Here is a 27,273-nt window from a genome sequence, read left to right on the forward strand (position 1 = left end):
ATAACAATTGTATATCGCATCAAAATGCCGCGAATGGAAAACGTCTTTTATAATAAACCGACTTAATCAGCAGCAAACAGAAAAGAATACCCTTAAAACGCCCATCCGTTTGTTACACTTCAACTGGTCATGCATCAATTTTGTGCTAAATACATAATCACTCGAAGTTTCTGATTATATCACAATAATGTTTTATTGTACAAAATACACTGAATCATGACAAACATGTAGTCCCGATGTTTAGGTGGAGCATTCTCTGGGTGGTATGAAAGCTTCCGGGTCAGAAATACCGAGGGAGATATCGAAAAAACTGAAACAGAGGCGATATTTTGTTTATCATGGGAACATTATTAATAACTATAATGCTATTATGGTACATCTTTACATCCCCTGTTCTCAGTGGCAAAGATGCTGCAGGTGGACAGTATGTACCGTTAACCCTGAATATAAGCCCGAGTGACCTGCACCCATTTGGTACTATTCGGAACCAACTCGTCTTAATCCGGGACAAGCCGAATAGCTTCATAACAATAGTTATTTAGATGCCGCACTTGAGGAGTAGCATCGTTTTTGTTATATCCAATATCACAAGAATGTTAATTTTAAATAGCAGGCAAATATCTTGATAGGCGTTTGTTGCATTCGGAGTTTGCTATCAACAAAACTGGTTATGTTAAATGACACCATTATCCTGAGGATACGTGTCTCATTCATTACAGCAAACTGTTGTCGATATTTCTAGCGTGGAACACTTACTCCCTGTGGACACCCCCAGTTTCGTTGCTGAAAAATCCTCCTTGGACAGGGATGCAGTCAGTTGCGCTCGTCATCATGAAGTAAGGATCTGGAAAACCATCATCATCATTATCATATTTAGAATTGTATTCATTATCCTTGCGCCTGAAAGGGTATAAAATGATATATATGTCTGTTATAATATTTCAATCATAAGAACTGGAATGCATTGACACAGACATACTTCGAGGCCAAAAAACCCGCAATGTTAGTTTTTGTATTGACAAAATCGCAGAGGGCATGGATGTAAAGTCGGTCGATAATCTGATCCAATTATTTTCAAAACCGGGTCACATCATCATTCGAAAAATAAACCATTTAAAAACATGTACACGACTGTAAGGTTTTGCACGAGCATCCAATGGATGCCGGTGGACACATCTTCGGTGGCTTGCCAGAAAAACAACAACGAGATAACGGACCAGGCGATGGGTATGTTGAATGCCGTCAGTTGACAACGCAAGTAGCCTTAGCATTCAAGCTGACCATTGCAACGCGCGGTGCCCGGAAACAAACACCATAAGCAGCGTGTTTGAACGTCCACCACCAAGGGTCACACGTCAATTAACGTTACGCCAATTTCGAATCATCCGTCTGCTGATCTTATGCAATCGATTCCAGGCTTGTGTCGTAAAGCGCCTTTGCAGGTCAATGCCAAGGTCAACGCCTTTGTGGGTCAATGCCAAGGTCAACGCCTTTGCAGGTCATGCAGACATGCATCAAAGTCCGATGTGGACACACCGTCATTGAGTGAAGGTGACTCCATCTGTGATGAAGGCATCATTGACGTCGGCGACACTCAGTTGCACTGGAGCAGGGTGCATCACGTTCCTAAATGTTGTGTTCACCTATATTCTTTAAGGTGTAAATTAGTACAACTTGGCCTGAAGCTCTTGTTGCGTTTTTTAGTCCTCTGAATATATATTCGTTGTACAACAATAGTTATTACGTGGTTACTCATGGTTGTAGATGCCCATCGTGGAATGGTTGGAGTATGACTGAATGCGCGCAAAACAACAAACAAATTGGGAACTCACTGTTATTCTCGTCACGACCGTTGAAGATGTTGACGATGACGTGTTCATCTGGAACGCCAGAAGCGCCGATGTCAGCAGTCCCGTTGAAGATAGCGTCTGGGGGGACGCCAATAGGAATCCAGGGGCGGGTCAGACCAGTCTCATTGCAGACCCGAGTACGCATGTTGACTCTGTACTCCTTGCCCTGTGCGAGAATATAGAAAGTGATACAAGATGGGTGGGATGGTTATCACGCCGTGCCCTGTGCGAGAATATAGAAAGTGATACAAGATGGGTGGGGTGGGTATCACGCCGTGCTCTGTGCGAGAATATAGAAAGTGATACAAGATGGGTGGGATGGGTATCACGCTGTGCCCTGTGCGAGAATATAGAAAGTGATACAAGATGGGTGGGATGGATATCACGCCGTGCCCTGTGCGAGAATATAGAAAGTGATACAATATGGGCGGGATGGGTATCACGCCGTGCCCTGTGCGAGAATATAGAAAGTGATACAAGATGGGTGGGATGGGTATCACACCGTGCCCTGTGCGAGAATATAGAAAGTGATACAAGATGGGTGGGGTGGGTATCACGCCGTGCCCTGTGCGAGAATATAGAAAGTGATACAAGATGGGTGGGATGGCTATCACGCCGTGCCCTGTGCGAGAATATAGAAAGTGATACAAGATGGGTGGGATGGATATCACGCCGTGCCCTGTGCGAGAATATAGAAAGTGATACAAGATGGGTGGGATGGATATCACGCCGTGCCCTGTGCGAGAATATAGAAAGTGATACAAGATGGGTGGGATGGCTATCACGCTGTGCTCTGTGCGAGAATATAGAAAGTGATACAAGATGGGTGGGGTGGGTATCACGCCGTGCTCTGTGCGAGAATATAGAAAGTGATACAAGATGGGTGGGATGGTTATCACGCCGTGCCCTGTGCGAGAATATAGAAAGTGATACAAGATGGGTGGGATGGGTATCACGCCGTGCCCTGTGCAGTAGTTAAATCATATCTGACATGCCAACTGAGGACGAGACGTGTGACAATAAAGGCGACAAAACCCTTTCCATATTCATAAGAAATCTCTGCCAAAAGCAGAATCGATTGTTCGATTCCGACTGTATCACTGATATACAGTAAACTACGGTTATAACGAACACGCTTATAACGAACTATCGGATATAACGTACTAACGTTTTAGTCCCGACTATATGCTGAAGTTATGCTGTATATATGCTTATAACGAATTACGGTTATAACGAAATAAAATTAGTAGTCCCTTTGAGTTCGTTATAATCGTAGTTTACTGTATTTATGTGTGTATTTCTGAATCGCTATGATTTGTGATGATGCCAGCTTTTCGAAAGCCAAGTAAGGCCAATAAGGGGCACGGTACACTGGATGTCTGCTACTTTAGTGAAACCCATGAACACGGGTGTGATAAAAGATGACACTCGGGACGAATCTAGGATTCGAACAGCGACCAGCGACTCCCTCGTTTTGATCCGCGATCGCGATCACGAGGACTTTCTTAAGCGCCCCTCTTGTCAAAACAAATGTCCATGATCGCGACCGCGGTGCGAAAGATTCGCGCCCACGTCGCGACGGAGAGGATGTTTGTTTTGGTAGTATATCCTGAACTCAAGGATCCGTTATTCCGCTCCGTGATCGCTAGCATGGAAAATTTATTTCGCGCCCCTGTAGTCAAAAGAAGTGTCCATGATCGCGACCGGGACGCGAATCTTTCGCGCCCATGTCGTGATTGAGAGGATGTTTATTTTATAACAGTAGTATGGACATACGTCGGGACATTGCAGCTCACCTCGTTGTAAAGGAAGAGTCTGTCGAAGTAGTCGACGTCACGGCCCACTTGAACCTCCTCGAATTCACGGAACCTTCTCTGTCTGTCGTCATAGGCGAAACGAGCTTTAGAGAAAAATCTCTTGTCTGGGTCAAACTGGAATGAAAAATATGCACCTGCAAGGTGATACAACTAATATGACGTTATACACAGGTCGACATCATTCGATAATATATATTTTATGCTTATGTTTATGAATCTCGTAACTTCTGATTTCCATCCCGTTTGTATTTCCCAAATGGATAGATAAACTGAGGCTTTGGACACATCAGAAACGAAATCGTTCACTGGTTTCCATAAACCAAACTTCAGAGAAATCCCTTAATATAAAGCGCGTTTTGGATTCTATAGAATTTATGAAAATGAATTGGCATCACTCACTGTTACCAACCGGCCCTCAAACTCTTCAGGGCTTCCTGAAGAAACATATCAAAATCAATTGAATTCTGGCAACGTAGACTTAGAACGCCCAAAGGTCCATGAAATACTAATAGACATGGTTACTATAGTTTAATAATTGTCTACGTTACTATGCAAAATGTTAAATAAAATAATGTCAGGGTTGATTTGAGTTAAATTACAGAAACTATGTTAAAACAAAGTTGATAACTTTGGAATTAAAAGCGTCCTCATTAACTGTCAGACTGATAAACATTTGAACTACCCCACAGACAAAGTGGATTTTGAGAGACTGTATTCACATATGCTGGGAGTGGCCAAATTAGCCGGAATTTTAATCCTCTTTTATAACGTCGACTTTCTCAGGTGTCTCATCCTTGACACTAAAACCATCACAAGGATTACCGAGATGTTAATAAAGATCGAGGGATTATTTCAGCCTGTATACTACTCACTGCAAGGGTGTGGCAGTTGCGCCAGGGTGACGACACACAGGGCAGCCAGCGAGACAACCAGCAACATGACGGCTTATTCAAGAGAACGCGGGATGTGGAAGATAAGTCTATTTCAGGCGCATTTATACCGCTGCATGTGCTGACCTCGCTCTTATCTTCCAAACTTTGACGACAGACTTTTTAATTTTCTCCTGGATTAAATAGTGAGTGAATGTTGTCTAGAATGGTTGGTAATATTCACATGCATTTCAACTTGACCCAGGATACATGTTTGAGTCACAAGTTTCTTTTGTTTGTTTGTTGTTTAACGTCACAGTCGGCAATATTTGTTATATGCCATCCTGTAAATTTACTGAACCGGACTAACCAGTGATTGAAAGTATGAGCACCGATTCAGGCTATTGGGGCACAATGACCTTCAGTCGAACGTGTCCACCAAACTGACCATCATTCTGGCTCCTTTGAGTCGGGCCTAACGACAAGCATAGGCACATGGAAAGTCTCTTTCCCTAGAAGCCCGCAGAGGCTTTACCATGTAATGCATCTCCCAGACTATCGCGCTTCTATTGCGTGAGTCGCTATTCGGCCAAAAAAAATGCCGATTATATTTTCACTCGCCCTGTTATATAAAACTTGAAACAATCACATGACTGAGCATTAATCAAGTAAAGTGGGAATATATGTGATCTGTTTCTATGGGATGAATGACCTGTAATTCCCTTCAAACTCCCATCCGTGTGTTACACTTCAATTGGTCGTGCGTCAATAGTGAACTGAATCAATAATTATTCGAGGCTTCTGATTATATCACAATAATGTTTTATTGTACAAAATACACTGAATGGTTACAAACATGTAGTCCTGATGTTTAGGAGGAGCATTCACTGGGTGGTATGAAAGCATCTGGGTCAGAAATACCGAGGGAGATATCGTAGAAACTGAAAGAGAAACAATTATATCATAGGAACATACATTAATCAGTTAAAGCTATGGTATCATTACACATCTTTACATCCTTGTACTCAGGTTAAATGGTATGTACCGTTAACCCAAATATAAGTCTGAGGGATATGCGTCAGTTCGGTACATCCGAAGTTCACTATTCACTATATTTATTGTTTAATAGTTACTTTATATACCGGGGGACATGGGTGACCTACTCGTCTCATGCGCCGCGATTCACTGTGCAGAGTTGCGTCCCTTGGGCACGTCAGAAACCTATGATTGTGGGTTCGAATCCCGGTTCGCCCCGACTATGTTTCTAGGTTTGTCAGCACCATACCCGTGCTCGTGGGTTTCACCGAAGTGATAAATGTCTGAGACCTGCATCACTTCGGGCTTTCCTCCCACATAGAGCTGACACGCGGTGATATAAATGGAATACTGTTACAAGCGGCGTTAAACCCAACTCACTCACTCACTTTATATACCGCCCCTGAGGAACAAATGGTGCAATCACTGGTGTTCAGTGATTCATTCATATGGTTTTTGCCTTACGCCCAATTGATTCTGTTTCGACAGATAATCGAGACTGATTATTCTCTGACGTTAACGTATCTTGATGTTATCGTTATTCACAAGAGTACAAGAGTATCACCCCAAAGATTTGATTTCGTGTATCCAAAGTTAGCCCCAAGTGTAGTAGTAGGAATTACCTCTCCTTATACCGCTCTCGTTATATCTACAGAAGATAACAGTTATTTCACAAGAATAGAAGTGTTAGATACTACCTTGTTGATTATAATTGTGTTTGTTATATCCGAAGTTCTCTATTTAGAAAACTGGTTATGTTCAATATCACCCCCGAGGATAAGAATCGCATTCGATGTCACCTTATTACCAAATATGATTGTTAGATGTCTGATGCAATTCCGTTTTTTTTACTGTTTTTTTTTTAGGTTGACACTTGCCTTGCCTTTGCATGTGTTTGTGACAGGGTGCCAATGGCGAGGCAGGATACGATCACATTTTCGCGAACACAAGGTAGCCCCACTCTTGGATGGGGATTCATAAACACATGCTTATGATATAGTGGGAATCGTACAATGGATTTTGTTTTCAGCAGTTTTTTGGTACGATTATGGAAATAGGTTTGTTACTTGTATTAACGTGGAATACTCACTCTGTGAGGATACCCCCAGTGTCGTTGCTGTAAAATCCTGATTGGATAGGGATACAGTCCGTTCCGCTGACCGTCATGAAGTAGGGATCTGAAAAAATCATACACCAGTCATCCTTGTAATCAGTTGTCTTCACTCCCGTTTTCTTGCCTCTGACTGTGTGTGCACTCAGCAATATTCAAGCTATATGACGGCGGTCAGTAAATAATCGAGACTATCCAGACAATCCAGTGACTGACTTCATGAGCATCGATCTTCGCAATTGGGATACGATGACATGCATCAACTAAGTCAGCGAGCCTGACCGTCTGATCCCGTTAGTCGCCTTTTTCGACAAGAATGGATTGCTGAAGACCAATTCTACCCCGGATCTTCTCGGGTTAGTGTATATATGCATTTCCTATACATCGCGATGTTACACTTGTGATCCTTGTCATTATGGTAAAACTCTGCATTCGTTGTATTTAAGGTGTTAATTAATCAAGCTTGAAGTAATGGTTGCGTTTATATTTCCTCCGAGTATATATATTTCATTCAGATGGCAATAATACTTGTACAGCAATAGTAATAACGTAAAAATGGTAACTCACTGTTATTAAATTTGCCGTCGAAGAGGTTGACGATGACGTGTTCATCGGGAACGCCAGCAGCACCGATGTCAGCAGTTCCCCTGAACCTGGCATCTGCGGGGACGCCGAATGGAATCCAGGGGCGGGTCAGCCCGGTCACATTGCACGTGCGGGTACGGATGTTAACTCTGTATTCTTTGCCCTGTGGGGGAATATAGAACGCGATAAATGTCGGTGAACTCATAATCAATGTGGTAATTTAATGTTGGCGTGAATGAGTATGGTTTTATGCCGCTTTAGCAATATTCCAGCAATTTCACGGCGGGGGACACCGGAAAATTGGCTTCACACATTGTACCCGTGTGGGGAAACGAACCCGCGTCTACGACGTGACGAGCCTACGCTTTAACCACTAGGCTACCCCACCTCCCCTTAAGGGACACGGGTCGTGGATGTCTTCTACTTTAATAAAAACTCATTAACATATTCAAAATCATAACCGGGAGCTATCTAGGATTCGAACAGCGACCGGCGGATCTCTTGTTTCGCCAATCTCATTAAAATCAGACCTTAGTTCTCGCTACCGCTAAACAAAGATTTGAAGACATCCCATTCGGGGTCACGTCAGAACGACCTTTCATCCGACCTACCAGAGCGTTACTTACCAGATGATGAAGTGACAGTCGGAATGTGATTTCTTATCATGCAACCTCGAAAACTTTATTCCGAACGATGATTACGGGTTTAACGACTGAGTCCATACAATCTAGCCCATCTATTAGCCATTCCATAATGTTCTTTTGTTCATGTTTCAAATTTGTAATCGAGAATTTGTCAAAATATCTTTCGAAGCGTAGTCGCCAATTTGAAATTAGTGCCGTAAAGCACAAGAAAGCTGCCTTCATATATGTCATTCCATTGGTCGGTCAAAGTTCGCGCAAGGTCGGTCTGACGTGACCCGTAATGGGATGTCCTCAGATCTTTGTTTAGCGGTAGCGAGAACTAAGATCTGATTTTAATGAGATTGCTTGTTTCGCTCAACGATCGGGTCATGGTAATTTATTCACGTCGCTATCGCGAACGAGAGAGTGTTTTTGTTTTGAAAACTGGTGTATAGATGGTGCATGTGTAGCTCACCTCGTTGTAAAGGTAGAGTTTGTCGAAGTAGTCGACGTCCCGGCCCACTTGAACCTCCTCGAACTCACGGAACCTTCTCTGTCTGTCGTCATAGGCGAAACGGGCTTTAGAGAAAAATCTCTTGTCCGGGTCAAACTGGAATGTAAAAACAGCTTAAGTGATACAAAAGTACTTGCAAGGAGATAAACTTATATGAGGTAATTCATAGGTCGACATAATTCGATTGAGATATTTTCATGGTCATGTTTGTAAATCGCGTAACTTCTGATTTCCATCTTGTCGGTATATGCCAAAGCCATAGATAAACTGAGGCTTGGAAGCATCAGAAATAAATTGTTAACTTGTTTCCATTTGCCTAACGTCAAAGAAATCCCTTACTATCGAGACACCGGGAGTAATGCATTTATAAATCTTCGATGAATGTTTGAATTTAACTTTAAATCGGTGTGTCAATACGAATGATTAGCGCGTTTTGGATTGCAACGAATATTTATTTAAACATGACAATGAATTGACATGACTCACTGAAGAAAGACGGCCTTCGAACTGCTCAGGGCTTCCTGGGGTGAAAACAACATCAGTGCAATTATTATTTCAGCCAAGTTTGACGTCTAACGCTCAAACTCTATGAAACAATTATAAGATAAGATTATTCTTGTTTACCGATTTTCTAGGTTCATACGCAAAAAGGTAATTCAAATTAATTTCTCAGGCTTTTATTTGAGAAAAATTACAGAAAATATCTTAATGTTGATAATTAAGAAATTAAAAATGTGCTCACCTGCTCAGGTGAAATTAGTGCCAAGTGTTAAAATGAGACATTGTGCAAATAGGGTAATTATTTAAGCTAGATTAAGGCGTTTCGTACTAGGTATGTACTACTACTGAACTTACTGCAAGGGTGTGGCAGTTGCGCCAGAGTAACGGTCACAAGCAGGGTCAAAGAGACAACCAGCAACATGGCGGCTTTTTCAGGAGACCACAGGAGGTGAATGATAAGAAAAATTCAAGCGTATTTATACCACTTTAGGTCTTGACCTCGATCTTATCTTCCAGTTTGGACGACAGAATGAATTCGCATAATCCCGAGTAGTGAATGAATGTTGTTTAATACCGCTTGCACTTGATCTTTAGTTTGACGAGTTTGGTGAGGTGAGGTGAAATTGGGTTTAACGTCGCGTCCAAGATTATTGCACTTGTTTAGCGAGGTGCATGCGCGCGCGCGAGCGCGAGTATGTGTGTGTGTGTGTGTGTGTGTGTGTGTGTGTGTGTCTGCTTGTACTAGTCCGGACTGATGCCGATTTATAGTGCTAGCTCACTGAGATACCATGCCGTAGTCGGGATCGAACCCCGGATGCTCTACCACTAGACCACGGAGGCGGTCTGACAAGTTGGGAACGAATGTAGTATGCCAGTATAAGACTTAATCCTGGTCGTGTAATGGTCCTGTATTCGATAAATTGTACGACCATGACCACCCGATCCATATAGTAAGAGTACGGAGATGCGAAACTCCCTACGAGATAGCATCGCGCATCATGTTGACAAGGTACGTGTCCTGTATTGTAAATTCCTTTGAATGTTTACCATCAACTTTCTGGGATGATTTGACGATGGTAAAACCTTGATTGGAAAGCCTAGTTGTAAGCAAACTGTGTCTTTTCGTGAATTTTGAATAATATGTCCATGTTATTAAAGCTGATGACAACCGCGGACGCCATCAGCCGGCGCTGACGGTATATTACTGAACGGGGAAATTCACGATTGGCAAATCAGTATTATGGCACAGTTGTGTGCTAACAACATTTTAGGTGGAACACATGAACAGCCATTAGATTTCAATACTTCTCACGCATTGTCATCACATCGGAACCACCTTTCGTGTGAGGCTCACTCATCATCCCGGATTCCCTGCCAAGCCCATCTTGGTAGCTTGACTACTGACGCCGATGGGTGAATATATATTGTAATAACTGACTTTTACTATCACCACTGTTTTTGTATTTGATACTGACAACTACCAGCATATTATACACTGTCATTGAATATTGTACTCTATTGTTTACTGCCATTGTAAGTGCTGTGCAGTAATTTGTATTGATTTCCAAACTTAGGTAATTTTGTAATACCTTTGTTGAATGTATGCCACTAGTTGGTTGTGTGCTGGTTTCACACTAAGTTCATTTACGAACAGATTTCTTGGTGAAGGTATTGTTTCAATGTGGGAATCGACACGAAACACTATGTACAACTATATTAGTTAGTATTAATTTTGCTGATTATAATGTATAAGTTTTAAAGATTGCAGTAAATAATTCAGAAATGAAAATTGGTTTCATGAAAGGGAATTTGGCTAAGAAGTTTAACTTAAGCTGATATCGTTCAATAATAGTTAAAAAGTCAATTCCCTTCCACTGATTTAGCCACCTGAACTAGTAATAAAAGAGATAATTCAAACCTTTTCGTCTGTTTTCTTATATTGTCCTAAGATTCAGAGTGTCAAAAAGCTCCCCCACAAGACGGTATGACAAGAGGGATGACTTCAACTTTCCCTTTATGTCGAGCAATATTCCAGCAGCTCCAGTTTTGGGTGTCTACATTTCACAACTTTTGGGGTACAGTTGAGCATGCTCTTTCTACGAATATTTCAGAGAGCGCCACACGACTCTTGCTCAGAAGTTGTTTCATCAACGTTACAACAGTCATGGCCGCAGTAAAACTTTAAAAATGTAGATGACACTCCCAAATTTGACGGTCCCATCCCCCTTTGTTAATTTAGTAAATGTCCTGTCGTTGACTAGAACTATGTGTTGTTCATTCAATTGTACTCCAGGCCACAAGACCGAAATACTGAATAACACCGGTAAATAGGTAAATGCTATATACCTATATTAAGACGCATGTCCATTCATTTGTATGAAGTACATACTGTGCAGACAACATATATACGTACATGCTATTTGTTATTCAACACTGCACGCATTGTGTGTGCAACCCCACTTCGCCAAACCTCACGGTATTCCTGTGCCCTCCTTATTACGGAAGTAGAACAAAATACTGTTCTTTATTTAATGCTCTTGTCATAATATAATAAACGTTTAAAGTTATTATTTGTTTGTGTTGTCAGAATGCAGTTCATTTGTTGTCATAAAGATGCATATACAAATAATGGCATAGTGCTGTCATAACATGCATTATTATAAGTGTTGTTATAGGTTGTCATATTTCACATAGATATATATGTGTTATCACAATATATTACTATTTGTTTCACGTTGAATATGAGGTAAGCATTTGTTTGTCGGAATGGATATTAAGCCAAATATTTATTGTGGTTATGCAATGCATATTATTTTCCTTCTATGAGAGGTTTCTGATGATATTATCACATCCGTATTACTGTCATATTACTTAGTGCTGTCATAATGCATATGTTCTTTCTTTAATATTGTCACAATGTATAAATTGTTCTGTCCTTAATGCTGTCATCATGTTTATAACGTCCTTTGCTTAATATTGTCACAATATATATATTGCTCTGTCCTTAATGCTGGCACAATGCATATAACGTTCTTTCTTTAATATTGTCACAATGCGTATATTGTTCTGTCCTTAATATTGTCAAAATTTTTATAACGTTCTGTGCTTAATATTGTCACAATGCATACATTGTAATAGAGTGTAAACACTGCATATACAGTTATTTGTTTAAAGTGCTAACACTGCATGTATAGTTATTTCTTTAAAGTGTTAACACTGCATGTACAGTTATTTCTTTAAAGTGTTAACACTGCATGTACAGTTATTTGTTTAAAGTGTTAACACTGCATGTACAGTTATTTCTTTAAGGTGTTAACACTGCAGGTACAGGGGGTGTTTCGCTGTGCAGAGTTGCGACCCTTGGTTGGCGCGCCAGAAACCTATGTTTGTTTGTTCGAATCCCGGTTCGCACTAAACATGTTTCTAGGTTTGTCAGCACCATGGCCGTCCTTGTGGGTTTCACCGAAGTGGTGAACGTCTGAGACCTGATTCACTTCGGGCTTTCCTCCCACATTAAGCTGACACGCCGCGATATAACTGGAATACTGTTAAAAGCTGAGTTAAACCCAACTCACTCACTCACTCCTCCCATATCAGACTAACACGCCGTGATATAACAGAAATAATGGTTCAAGTGTTGTACATGAATTGTTTCGACTCGTTATGACATGATAGTCTTATTTAAACGAACTGCATGTGCATGGCCATGTATTTGAAATGTAAAAAGTCCATGGTTTGCAATTGTGACACAATTATGCAAAACAAATATCGAGCGAAAGAACAGATAAAATAGAATTTGACTGAAAAGTACGTACTATTGTAATATAATCAACAATAGCTGTTTTAGAAAGGTTTATCCACGTCCTTCAGACTGTGGATATGTATAGCTTGACAGTGGTGTCGTTTTAGAAATAAGCCTGATCGATTACATAAACATGTCTTTTTAAGGACGGAAAGGCTTGCAGCTAATCACAGGAATAGGAACTCACGTTTTTCAGCAAAATTGGCGGACCTAAACATACACCATATATTTAACATCACCTCTGGTTTAAATACGAAAGCTTTTTCCAGCAAAATACAAAATGTCCTTGTGGAAAAATCTGATAAGCTGGCAGAAACTTTAATGGAGAAATAATGTTCATTCTGGTACATGCAAACTGTTTGCCCCTGAGTTATCGTTCTGCCTTTGCAAACATTTAAGAATCGAAACAGGCAGATAGAGTAATATAAAGGTTGAAAACAGAGTGTACTTTAACTGTAATGTTATTTTTGAAGATGAAGAACATGTTTTATTCCAATGTCAATTACACGAAGATCTCAGATCTATTTTATTTACGAGTATAACGGCTAATATGTCCAACTTTTTAACCTGACAAACAATGAGAAATTGTGCGTCCTTTTCAAACATGAAGTCTACTTCAGCGCCAGAACCTGTTTTTTAATATTACAACGCAGGAAGCTATTGTTATATGGGTAAACCATTTTCATTTATATAATCATTTAGTTTTGTATCGTCTCTCATAATAATAGTTTTTAAGTCTAAAATCCTATTTTATGCATGTTTTTTATGATGTATAGCCCTGAGACGAAAATAAAATGTCTGTCTGTCCTTCGTTTATTGTGGACGTGGAGGACATTTCCAAGTTTGACGCACCAGTGACAAGAATGATGTCTGATGAAATTCCCTATTTGAATTATACCATGTGGTCCGTGTTTTTTCAGGTGGACAATTGACTTGCCAATGCATGTGTTTGTGACGTTTGTGATAAGCTAAACTTTTTCGCGAAAACCTGATTTCATCATTATTTAATAATCATTTATCAGCACATGCTTAATATATAGTCGGATTTCTTAAGTACAAGGTTATCTGGAAATGGTTTTGTCACTTTAATTTACCATGGTCGCAGCACAATGATATTTTTGTTGACCTATCACGATAGTTTTAGAACAGGTGTGTAGCCTTCATATATTTGTACTCGTGGCATTCCGTTCAGTCACGTGATCACCACGAGGTGTGGTGGTGAACACGAGGGCTACCTTCACTTCACGTGTCCCTGCTTCTGAGCCAGATTTAGAAGACAAACACTATGAGTTTGTGCCTGGTGCCACCGGTGAGGCAGGTACGCTCACCTTTTCGCGAACACCTGGTATCATCACTATTAGATAGTGATTCATAAACACATGCTCGTGATAGAGTCGGAAGCGTACAATCGACTCTCCTTATAGTAGATATTTCTTGTGGCTTTGGGAAGGGTTCTGTCGCTTGTATTTTTCAGATATGCTGGTGTTATTAGGTGTTCGGACAACTGATTGGAACCGACTACATTAGCCGGAGATTTTAAATGAATAAAACATTCTGGACATTAGCATTGGCTGAAATATGGCCGATCTAACATAAAATTGTAACTCTTTTAATTCTTATATTAGTTATATACATTGTAATCACACTTTCTGGGGGTGTAGGGGGTGCTTGGATTTTGTATGGAGATCAGATATTTTTTCACCTACAATTAAAACTACGTGTCTGAATATTTTGATTTAAGAAAAACACCTTGGAACAATGTAATATTTGTGGCAGACAATTTCTTATTTTTCAATTGTCTGAGGCATAATTATTTCAAGAATTTTCTAGGACAATTACATTTTTTCGATAGTACCCCAGCCCAACAGAATATCAAATGGACGGTCCCTTATCACACAATTTGTTACAGGTTTCATCATGTACATTTTCATCATTATCCTTACAAATACTCTAAATACTCCTCCTCCCCTTCAAAAAAGAGACAAGAAAAGACGAATAATAGCATCAGATATAAACTGAGCTTATATCATATTGTTGTGTTGTTTATATACCCCTTTTATAACCAAGCACAGTTCCGTGAATGAATACCATCAGTCAAGTCCAGATCATAATCACTAGTGATATAACTCTTAAATACACAGTGTTTGGTTGGTTGGTTGGTTGTTTAACGCCGAACTCAGCAATATTCCAGCTATATGACGGCGGTCTGTAAATAATCGAGTCTGGACCAGACAATCCAGTGATTGACATCATGAGCATCGATCCACGCAATTGAGATCGATTATATGCATCAATCACGTCAACGAGCCTGACCACCCGATCACGTTAGTCGCCTTTTACGACAAGCATAGTCGCCTTTTACGACAAGCATAGTCGCCTTTTACGACAAGCATAGTCGCCTTTTACGGCAAGCATAGTCTCCTTTTACGGCAAGCATAGTCGCCTTTTCCGACAAGCATAGTCGCCTTTTACGGCAATCATGGGTTGCCTAAATACACAGTGGTAACGCACAGTAACAACACATCTATTTTATTACAAAAACATCCACTATCTGTACAGAAAAACAAAGAATGGGGAATTCATTTGACATTTTAGACAGTGACAGTCGGATGACATTCCTTTGGAGGTGTGAATGCCTTTGCATCGGCGGTCAAAGTGATATCATAAAATCTGTAATCAGACAAAGAGGTGAGTATATACTCTGTGGCGTTATGCGCGCGATGGACGCTTATACAGTGTGACATTCTTGAGGGGGGATGAACGCATCAGGATCGCGGAGGCCAATAGTGATATCGTAAAATCTGCAAGCAAGAAGAATGGGAGTGATTCTCGCATATGAAACCAAAAAGGCTATAACAACATAAGCATTTTGCCATGATATGACTTTTTGTGTTATTATTGACATAAAATTAACTCACGCCGATCTGAATGTGACAAAACTTAACAGTTACATCCCAGGACCTGTTAGTGAGTGAGTTAGTGGGTTTAACGCCGCTTTTAACAGTATTCCAGTTATATCACGGCGTGTCAGCTTAATGTGGAGGAAAGCCCGAAGTGATGCAGGTCTCGGACGTTTACCACTTCGGTGAAACCCACGAGCACAAGTATGGTGCTGACAAACCTAGAAACATAATCGGGGCGAACCGGGATTCGAACCCACAATCATAGGTTTCTGGCATGCCCAAGGGACGCAACTCTGCACAGCGAATCGCGGCGCCTTAGACGACTGGGCCACCCTTGCCCCCTCACCCCCCCAGTACTTCAATAAAGGTGTTATATTAACATTTGATCGTCGCATCTGTAATGATTAAGAAATTTAATTGGAATTTATCAACAATTTCAGAAATTTAATTGGAATTTATCAAATAATTTAACTTCGAAAGTTGTTCCTTACCACTGGTATTCATTATTCGTACTAGATCTTAGAAACACCTCATTGAGCGAGGTCAGCCAATAGCAGCCTATATGGAGTGAAGAAAAGAAGAAAAGATTGGTACGCGACTGCAAATCAATTGATGATGGACACTCACTGTCTGAGAACACCGCCGGTTCTGTTGCTGAAGAAGCCAGCAGTGACAGGCACGCAGTCCTCGACGGTGGCAATGATGAAGTAGCGATCTGGAAGGTAACCACCATTCACATGTATACAAATTGTAAACATTTCAATTTCTTTATTTTTAGATGGTTTTGATATTATTGTTTGTATATTCTGGTCGATAAATTCTTTCATTGAATGAGTATGCTTTTACGCCACTGTTAGCAATATTCCAGCAATATCACAGCGGGGGACACCAGAACTGGGCTTCGAACCTAGGAATCGAAGACCCAGGAATCGAACCTGGGTCTTCGGTGTGACGAGAGAACGCTTTAACCACTAGGCTACACCACGCCCCTTCTTTTCTTGAAAAGATTTTTTAAGCCATTATAGAATATTTCAGTCACACATATGTTCTTGAAACGAATTGAGGATAAAATCCATTTGCGTCTCATGTATTCTTCAATAAATTTAAATAATGTATTTAGTACCTATGCTATGCTATGCTATGCTATGCTATGCTATGCCATGCCATGCCATGCCATGCCATGCCATGCCATGCTATGCTATGCTATGCTAATAGTAAACAGTATAGTATATAGTATATATTTGTTTTACGCCCGATTAGTCTGTGGCGTTAACGTTTAAACTTGTAGGACACACTAGATTAACTCACTTCCGTCAGCCGTGCCGTCGAAGTTAGCAATGGTCACGTGTTCATCGGGGATGCCAGATGCGCCGATGACGCCCTCGCCTCTGAATCTGGCGTCTTGGGGAACAGCGAATGGGATCCAGGGACGCGTGAGAGTGCTGACGGTGCAATTACGGGTGCGCAGGTCCATACGGTATTCCAGGTTCTACAGAGAGTACAGGGAGCGTACGAATACATCATCATCATCATCATCATCACTACGTCGTTTTTGACCAATTCCATACAATCTACCATATCATATCATATGCAGACATCCGATAGACTCATAAACTACATGAGAGACACACAGACACTTCATGATGCAGTTGTTTTTTTTCAAACATTCCAACTGTAAGACGGAGGTCTGTACATAATAGAGTCTGGACCAGACATTCCAGTGACTGATATTACAGACACGCGTGGGTACTATGACACACAATAAAAAACACGTCAGGGAGCAGAACAACCCAATCACTTAAGACGCCTCCTACGACAAGCAAAGATTGCTGGGGACATGCTTAAACGGTGCTGGGTACTTAGTCAGACGGTGCTGGGGACTTACTCTAATGTTGCTGGGGACTTACTCTAATGTTGCTGGGGACCTTCTCTAATGTTGCTGGGGACTTACTCTAATGTTGCTGGGGAGTTACTCTAACGTTGATGGGGACTTACTCTAATGTTGCTGGGGACTTACTCTAATGTTGATGGGGACTTACTCTAATGTTGCTGGGGACTTACTCTAATGTTGCTGGGGACCTTCTCTAATGTTGCTGGGGACTTACTCTAATGTTGCTGGGGAGTTACTCTAACGTTGATGGGGACTTACTCTAATGTTGCTGGGGACCTTCTCTAATGTTGCTGGGGACTTACTCTAATGTTGCTGGGGACTTACTCTAATGTTGCTGGGGACTTACTCTAATGTTGCTGGGGACTTACTCTAACGTTGATGGGGACTTACTCTAATGTTGCTAGGGACCTTCTCTTATGTTGCTGGGGAGTTACTCTAATGTTGCTGGGGACTTACTCTAATGTTGCTGGGGACTTACTCTAATGTTGCTAGGGACTTACTCTAATGTTGCAGGGGACCTTCTCTAATGTTGCTGGGGACTTACTCTAACGTTGATGGGGACTTACTCTAATGTTGCTGGGGACTTACTCTAATGTTGATGGGGACTTACTCTAATGTTGCTGGGGACTTACTCTAATGTTGATGGGGACTTTATCTAACGTTGTCGGGGACTTACTCTAATGTTGATGGGGACTTTATCTAACGTTGTCGGGGACTTACTCTAATGTGGATGGGGACTTACTCTAACGTTGATGGGGACTTACTCTAATGTTGCTGGGGACTTACTCTAATGTTGATGGGGACTTACTCTAATGTTGCAGGGGACCTTCTCTAATGTTGCTGGGGACTTACTCTAATGTTGCTGGGGACTTACTCTAATGTTGCTGGGGACTTACTCTAATGTTGCTGGGGACTTACTCTAATGTTGATGGGGACTTTATCTAACGTTGTCGGGGACTTACTCTAATGTTGATGGGGACTTTATCTAACGTTGTCGGGGAGTTACTCTAATGTTGCTGGGGACTTACTCTAATGTTGATGGGGACTTACTCTAATGTTGCTGGGGACTTACTCTAATGTTGATGGGGACTTACTCTAATGTTGCAGGGGACCTTCTCTAATGTTGCTGGGGACTTACTCTAATGTTGCTGGGGACTTACTCTAATGTTGCTGGGGACTTACTCTAATGTTGCAGGGGACTTACTCTAATGTTGCTGGGGACTTACTCTAATGTTGCTGGGGACTTACTCTAATGTTGCAGGGGACTTACTCTAATGTTGATGGGGACTTACTCTAATGTTGCAGGGGACCTTATCTAATGTTGCTGGGGACTTACTCTAATGTTGCTGGGGACTTACTCTAATGTTGCAGGGGACCTTCTCTAATGTTGCTGGGGACTTACTCTAATGTTGCTGGGGACTTACTCTAATGTTGCTGGGGACTTACTCTAATGTTGCAGGGGACTTACTCTAATGTTGATGGGGACTTACTCTAATGTTGCAGGGGACCTTCTCTAATGTTGCTGGGGACTTACTCTAATGTTGCTGGGGACTTACTCTAATGTTGCTGGGGACTTACTCTAATGTTGCAGGGGACTTACTCTAATGTTGATGGGGACTTACTCTAATGTTGCAGGGGACTTACACTAACGTTGTCGGGGAGTTACTCTAATGTTGCTGGGGACTTACTCTAATGTTGCAGGGGACTTACTCTAACGTTATCGGGAACTTACTCTAATGTTGATGGGGACTTTATCTAACGTTGTCGGGGACTTACTCTAATGTGGATGGGGACTTACTCTAACGTTGATGGGGACTTACTGTAATGTTGCTGGGGACTTACTCTAATGTTGATGGGGACTTACTCTAATGTTGCAGGGGACCTTCTCTAATGTTGATGGGGACTTACTCTAATGTTGCAGGGGACTTACTCTAATGTTGATGGGGACTTACTCTAACGTTGCAGGGGACTTACTCTAATGTTGATGGGGACTTACTCTAATGTTGATGGGGACTTACTCTAATGTTGATGGGGACTTACTCTAATGTTGCAGGGGACTTACTCTACCGTTGCAGGGGACTTACTCTAATGTTGATGGGGACTTACTCTAATGTTGAGGGGACTTACTCTAACGTTGCAGGGGACTTACTCTAATGTTGCTGGGGACTTACTCTAATGTTGATGGGGACTTACTCAAATGTTGATGGGGACTTACTCTAATGTTGCTGGGGACTTACTCTAATGTTGCTGGGGACTTACTCTAATGTTGATGGGGACTTACTCTAATGTTGAGGGGACTTTATCTAACGTTGTCGGGGACTTACTCTAATGTTGAGGGGACTTTATCTAACGTTGTCGGGGACTTACTCTAATGTTGAGGGGACTTTATCTAACGTTGTCGGGGACTTACTCTAATGTTGATGGGGACTTTATCTAACGTTGTCGGGGACTTACTCTAATGTTGAGGGGACTTTATCTAACGTTGTCGGGGACTTACTCTAATGTTGAGGGGACTTTATCTAACGTTGTCGGGGACTTACTCTAATGTTGAGGGGACTTTATCTAACGTTGTCGGGGACTTACTCTAATGTTGAGGGGACTTTATCTAACGTTGTCGGGGACTTACTCTAATGTTGATGGGGACTTTATCTAACGTTGTCGGGGACTTACTCTAATGTTGATGGGGACTTTATCTAACGTTGTCGGGGACTTACTCTAATGTGGATGGGGACTTACTCTGACGTTGCTGGGAACTTACTCTAACGAGGAATACTTACTACATGACCTCTTCACGTAAGTCAGGACTTCAATACCCATTAAACTGCATATACATATATGTAAACATGCAGTCGATTTTTAACAATATCTGTCGTTGAGAAGGTGAGTTCCTGCGTTGATGTAGCTCACCAGGTTGTGGAGGTACAGTCTGTCGTAGTACTCCCGGTCACGTCCGATCTCCATCTCCTCAATCTCGCGGAAACGTCTGTTCGTGTCATCGTAAGCGAAGCGCCCAAACGCACGGAAATTCCTGTCGTTGTCGTACTGAAAATAAAACACATTGGGATGATTGCAAACTCGTCAAAGTCAGATCTTTTACTCAGACGCTACACACCGATCTGACACACGCTCCATGTCACGTGAGGTGTATTTTCTTATCAGCCAATCAGCACAACTGATTTCTGCATCTTGAAATCAAACGGGAAGTTCCGAATGGAGAATAATAAAGGTTATTCTGGACGAAGTGGCATCTACGCCAGAAAGGGTTTACTATCGAGTTAACATTTGTGCTTTATAGAGGTTTTCATTTGTTCAAGAGAGATACTGTAAACTATATAGTGAGACCATCTGTAATTAATGGTTACAACAGGGCAATCGATGCCTTGTTAATTCATAGTGTAATCTTTCCAATTTGTAAAATTCTTGGGGCATAGATACATTATGATGACGTATGACATACTAGCATTATATATTAAACTATAAATACAGAAAATAAGATTTAAAAACATATATATGAACTATCTTCCAGGGCATAGTGTGTGATAATGAAAATCGTCATCTGTTGCTCATATTTTTAATGTCGGACAAAATACTCAAACTAGCATTATCAAAACACAATTTCATTCTCAAATAAAAGTACATTCTACCTAGTGGAGACCATTGTTTGGAATAGATCGTTGGTATGTCTGATGAATGAATTCAATGCAGGCCAAACTTACAATAGAAAATCTTCCTTCGAACTGACGTGGACTCTCTGAAAGGTGAATATAGACAACATTAACCAGAGAATAGAACATCAGGTACTAAAGATTCACGTAATATGACAACACACACAGAGACACACACAGAGACACGCGCGCGCGCACACACACACACATTGTCGACAAAAAACGCCGTTCCCCTTTTCGAGGTGTGGAAGTGTGTGTGTGTGTGTGTGTGTGTGTGTGTGTGTGTGTGGAGGGATGGGGGGATGATTAAACATACTTACTTTGATTCTAAAATATGTCCGAAATGTTTCAAGTTTATTTAACCATTAACTCCCTCTGTAACGTCTATTTCTTTCTTTTAACATGGCATTCATATATTAACTCATCTTATATTGGGGCAAGGATTGCAATTTTAAGAAGTGAGTAATAATTTAATATCAAGTTTGACGGCTTATGTAATTAATATTTTAATACATAACACTTGAAACACATTATCTTGCGCAAGTTTTAAGGTACATTTTGTTAGCTGGGACACTCAACACATAATATTTAAATAACTTGGTGTCCGAATCTGGCTCTTACATATTAACGACAAAGACATTTTGTTAAAAAATGATATTCAATTAATATCTGAGCATGAGTTGTTTTTGTGTGTGTTTTTTGCACCTTGAAATATAACTCTGTCCAAAATAAAGCTCTATTTCGTTTTTTAATTTATTTTTTTATTGTCATAATAATTACTAGCAAGAAAGATACGTTTCACATACTGGCACCGTATGGTTAAAAGAAGGAACATTTACAAAAGGAATATGGACACAAAATATAACGACCCAAGAGCTGAAACCTAGTTATATTCATTAAGTGTTGTGTCTTGAAAACACAATGACCTACCACAGGGATGAGGTTCTTGAGCCAGGGCCACTGTGGCCAAGAGGCAGAGGCTTGCGACGGTGAACATGGCGGCACTAACACAGGTCTCCCGGTCACGTGGCACACCCTTATATACAGTCTGACATGTCACGTGACACATCAGATTAAAAAGACTTGGCGAACTGTGAAGCTGCCAGACGTCAAGACTGGCGCCATATCGTGGCATCGGTCTTCGCTTCTTCAAGGTGTTATAGATGCACTGACGTTTACTGACAATGTCTTCTAAATTCTTATTTCATTATCTAAAGGCAATGTACGAGTAGGAAGATTTCGATTCAACGTTTTGAAAATCACACACTGATCACAACGACGTTTATCAAGTTAATAATACACAAAAATATTACACATAATGAGGTTAAGAGATTTAAAAAAAGACTCCTTTAAAAACTCCTGTATCTGCCTCTGCAACATAAAAAAACCCGTCAACGCCAGAAAATGACAAGTTACGATTATCCGACGAAACAGTGTCCATTAATTTGGCAGAGGCAAAATAGCGGTGAAAATTATATGAATGGATCACTGAAAATCAGTCATGACACTGGGTGTTCGCGAAAAGGGAAACATGTCCTGGCCTAGTCTGTCATACAGACCCTGAAACAAATATACCCAATGCAGCCCATGCAAGTCTATAATAGTTGGCAAGTCTAGATTGCTGCAGTTTCAGGGAAAATGAAGAGAGTTTCTGGGCTCCTTTTTAATATATTTTTTCAAGATAATTTAACATTTTTTTCGGTAAAAACATTTTAGTAGCACCCGCTACTCACACAAATTTAGAAAAAAAGTATGGGCAAAACAAAAGTAAGCCTGAATTACAGAGAGTCGACATAAATGTACACTGGTTCTCCCTGCAGAGTTGCGTTCCTTGAGGGTCACGCGATCTAGGGTTCGATTCCCAGTATCTCTGTATCATACCTTACAAGCGTCCAAGATGTGCATCACTTCAGCTTTCCTTCCACGTTATGTCGACCCTTACTGAGTACCAAACTAGAAGATAACATAGACGTTAGGAGGGTTGATTGATAAGTACCGAGCCACACAGAGAAAGACTTGACCTAAAGACATTAACATGATTAATCCATCTCAATATCGACCTTTGCTTTTCTTACCCCAAGCCGAAACTTAGAACCAATGGCATCGATTGCTTTTGCTACCTTCGCCCGTTTGCACTGTAGTGGAAATTAAATATTTTTACCTTTTTGAACAAGAGAGATATTTCAATGAAAGCCCTTGCCTGACGAGCCACCAAACTGTGATGCGGTGCGACAGCTTCAATTAACAGGCAGGTATTGCCTGACGTAACTGTAAATGTAGGAACATTTCCAAAAAAGCACAGTCGAAGAATGGTTATTTTAATTTTATTTCAATGTACTAGTCTGTGAACATTGTTCAGTCTGTACGTTGCAACATGCAGTTACACTTATCAATAGTGAGTGTGTTAGTGAGCGAACGATGGTGAGAATAAGGAGTCTGTACGTTGCAACATGCAGTTACACTTATCAATAGTGAGTGTGTTAGTGAGCGAACGATGGTTAGAATAAGGAGTCTGTACGTTGCATTATGCAGTTACACTTATCAATAGTGAGTGTGTTAGTGAGCGAACGATGGTGAGAATAAGGAGTCTGTACGTTGCATTATGCAGTTACACTTATCAATAGTGAGTGTGTTAGTGAGCGAACGATGGTGAGAATAAGGAGTCTGTACGTTGCATTATGCAGTTACACTTATCAATAGTGAGTGTGTTAGTGAGCGAACGATGGTGAGAATAAGGAGTCTGTACGTTGCATTATGCAGTTACACTTATCAATAGTGAGTGTGTTAGTGAGCGAACGATGGTTAGAATAAGGAGTCTGTACGTTGCATTATGCAGTTACACTTATCAATAGTGAGTGTGTTAGTGAGCGAACGATGGTTAGAATAAGGAGTCTGTACGTTGCATTATGCAGTTACACTTATCAATAGTGAGTGTGTTAGTGAGCGAACGATGGTGAGAATAAGGAGTCTGTACGTTGCATTATGCAGTTACACTTATCAATAGTGAGTGTGTTAGTGAGCGAACGATGGTTAGAATAAGGAGTCTGTACGTTGCATTATGCAGTTACACTTATCAATAGTGAGTGTGTTAGTGAGCGAACGATGGTGAGAATAAGGAGTCTGTACGTTGCATTATGCAGTTACACTTATCAATAGTGAGTGTGTTAGTGAGCGAACGATGGTTAGAATAAGGAGTCTGTACGTTGCATTATGCAGTTACACTTATCAATAGTGAGTGTGTTAGTGAGCGAACGATGGTGAGAATAAGGAGTCTGTACGTTGCATTATGCAGTTACACTTATCAATAGTGAGTGTGTTAGTGAGCGAACGATGGTTAGAATAAGGAGTCTGTACGTTGCATTATGCAGTTACACTTATCAATAGTGAGTGTGTTAGTGAGCGAACGATGGTGAGAATAAGGAGTCTGTACGTTGCATTATGCAGTTACACTTATCAATAGTGAGTGTGTTAGTGAGCGAACGATGGTTAGAATAAGGAGTCTGTACGTTGCATTATGCAGTTACACTTATCAATAGTGAGTGTGTTAGTGAGCGAACGATGGTGAGAATAAGGAGTCTGTACGTTGCATTATGCAGTTACACTTATCAATAGTGAGTGTGTTAGTGAGCGAACGATGGTTAGAATAAGGAGTCTGTACGTTGCATTATGCAGTTACACTTATCAATAGTGAGTGTGTTAGTGAGCGAACGATGGTGAGAATAAGGAGTCTGTACGTTGCATTATGCAGTTACACTTATCAATAGTGAGTGTGTTAGTGAGCGAACGATGGTTAGAATAAGGAGTCTGTACGTTGCATTATGCAGTTACACTTATCAATAGTGAGTGTGTTAGTGAGCGAACGATGGTGAGAATAAGGAGTCTGTACGTTGCATTATGCAGTTACACTTATCAATAGTGAGTGTGTTAGTGAGCGAACGATGGTTAGAATAAGGAGTCTGTACGTTGCATTATGCAGTTACACTTATCAATAGTGAGTGTGTTAGTGAGCGAACGATGGTGAGAATAAGGAGTCTGTACGTTGCATTATGCAGTTACATTTATCAATAGTGAGTCTGTTAGTGAGCGAACGATGGTTAGAATAAGGAGTCTGTACGTTGCATTATGCAGTTACACTTATCAATAGTGAGTGTGTTAGTGAGCGAACGATGGTTAGAATAAGGAGTCTGTACGTTGCATTATGCAGTTACACTTATCAATAGTGATTGGTTAGTGAGCGAACGATGGTGAGGATAAGGGACATTGGGGTTTAACACCGTTTTAAACATTATTTCAGTTTAATCAGGACGTGTCAGCTTAATGAGGAGGAAAACGAAAAGTGATGCAAGTTTTAGACTTGTATCACTTTGATGAAACACACGAGTATATTACAAATATGTAAAAGAAATAGATACAGCAAGTCTTTAACTAACGTTTTACTGGCATCGTAACACAAACACATGTTTGGATGTATATGTTTTTAAATAACAAAAAAGGGATTTTGTTCATACAAAATGTTATAAAATTGTAAATGTTAATACATTTACACGGGAGTTTGAGACCTTTCTACTTTACTTCATCGGCAGCAGATAAAAGAAAGAAGTGATATTCATCTCTTCCTCCCGTTTTGCACATTGGCAACAATCTTAATGGCATCTCAATGGCGAGCCAGCTCTGCATGCTCCAAGAAGCAGATCTGACCGGAATCTAATGAGCACCTTGTGTGCTGTTGTTGATTTCTTTAGTTCTAAAAGAGTTTCTAATTTCTTCAAACACAATGGACCTTGAACAATTGCTTAATGTTTGAATTTCATTTAAAAAAACACTCTTTGTGAGAATGTGTGCGTGTGGTGTACGATTGTGTATTATTAATATCAATTTGGGTACAACAAGCACTGACACACGTACAATTTATTGAAAGAGGTCGTTATGACTTAAAGCAAACGTGAGGAACACTCTTAAATATGGAATGAAATTTACAACTGCTGCTTGTGCTACTACTGCTACTTCTGTTGCTGCTATTACTACTACTACTACTACTACTGCTGCTGTTGTTACTACTATTACTACTGATGCTGCTGCTATTACTACTACTACTACTACTGCTGCTGCTGCTACTACTATTACTACTGATGCTACTACTGATGCTGCTATTGCTCCTACTGCTGATATGGCTACTATACGAATACTGGTCCAGACATGACTATTTACAGTCTCCCGTCTTACAGCTAGACAACTGCCGAGTACGGCGTTAACAAAATAGGTGATATTGTAAAATAACATAATTACAGAAATACAAAGAGGATACGAAAAAGGAGGGACTAGGTGTAACATGACTATCAACAGAACATGTTTGTGGTGTATTGTAAGGATGCAACCAGCGGTGACCCTACCATGCACAATACGCAGTCATAGTGATCCCGCCCCATATATTTACAGATCCACCCCAAACATGTACATGGCCTTTCGTGATGTTGAATAATTGCGTAATTCTTAATTTTTTTGAGTGGTTGTTGTCAGCGCGATGCTAAACAATGCATATGGAATCACGTTAACGCACATGTTTTTATACCCATTCTTGGTAGTGAAATGCAGGGGCTTGCATAAAAGTCAACTTTTGCATGGAATGCATGCTTTTCTGTAGCAGTTGCGTTTTTGTGACTTGATTCCATACATGTACTACAATATTGAAAACCAAACTTTACTTGTTTGAAAAATACACTCAAATATTGGTGTCACAGGAACTTTTTTCTTTTGGTATATAGGTAGATATAATACTAATCTATAGATGTAAACACATTTGATGATACATCTGTGTGTTTAAAGTTGATTTTGACAGCCCGGGCCACGTTGGACCCAACACAAGCCAAACACTTCTAATAGAGACTATGTTGTGAATGTAGAGGGAAAATGGCTTCACATTGAGCACCTTGTTTTCTTGAAATACCGCGATCTGGGACACTATAAAGTGGTATATAGGTAGATATTAGACTAGTATATAGATGTCAAAATCAACTTAAACCTTACAGATGTAACCTCAAATGGAAACGCTTAGTTTAGAAAGTAATTTGAAATCTAGACATAATCTTTTTGTGAATATCGTTTCGCAA

The 27,273-nt window shown here is 40.6% G+C and overlaps 2 protein-coding genes across 2 annotated transcripts; both read right to left on the reverse strand.

Moving 5' to 3' along the window:
• Positions 1-177: 177 nt before the first annotated feature.
• LOC124116146 lies at positions 178-22,316 on the reverse strand. The gene is made up of 16 exons (XM_048403453.1): positions 22,097-22,316; positions 21,218-21,252; positions 20,409-20,543; positions 16,919-17,099; positions 16,238-16,325; positions 15,442-15,508; positions 8,366-8,500; positions 7,250-7,430; positions 6,662-6,749; positions 5,425-5,477; positions 4,540-4,611; positions 4,067-4,101; positions 3,647-3,781; positions 1,833-2,016; positions 757-844; positions 178-310 (listed from the first exon to the last, which is right to left on the reverse strand). The coding sequence occupies exons 1-16, from the start codon at positions 22,299-22,301 to the stop codon at positions 241-243; spliced, it is 1,752 nt and encodes a 583-aa protein (XP_048259410.1). The 5' UTR covers positions 22,302-22,316; the 3' UTR covers positions 178-240.
• LOC124116147 (mammalian ependymin-related protein 1-like) lies at positions 5,342-9,388 on the reverse strand. Its single transcript, XM_046477372.2, has 6 exons — positions 9,260-9,388; positions 8,891-8,925; positions 8,366-8,500; positions 7,250-7,430; positions 6,662-6,749; positions 5,342-5,477 (listed from the first exon to the last, which is right to left on the reverse strand). The coding sequence occupies exons 1-6, from the start codon at positions 9,324-9,326 to the stop codon at positions 5,408-5,410; spliced, it is 576 nt and encodes a 191-aa protein (XP_046333328.1). The 5' UTR covers positions 9,327-9,388; the 3' UTR covers positions 5,342-5,407.
• Positions 22,317-27,273: the final 4,957 nt, after the last annotated feature.

This window comes from Haliotis rufescens, unplaced genomic scaffold (assembly GCF_023055435.1).
Source record: "Haliotis rufescens isolate VD_foot unplaced genomic scaffold, xgHalRufe1.0.p SCAF_3, whole genome shotgun sequence".
In the NCBI taxonomy this organism is placed as follows: Eukaryota; Metazoa; Mollusca; class Gastropoda; order Lepetellida; family Haliotidae; genus Haliotis; species Haliotis rufescens.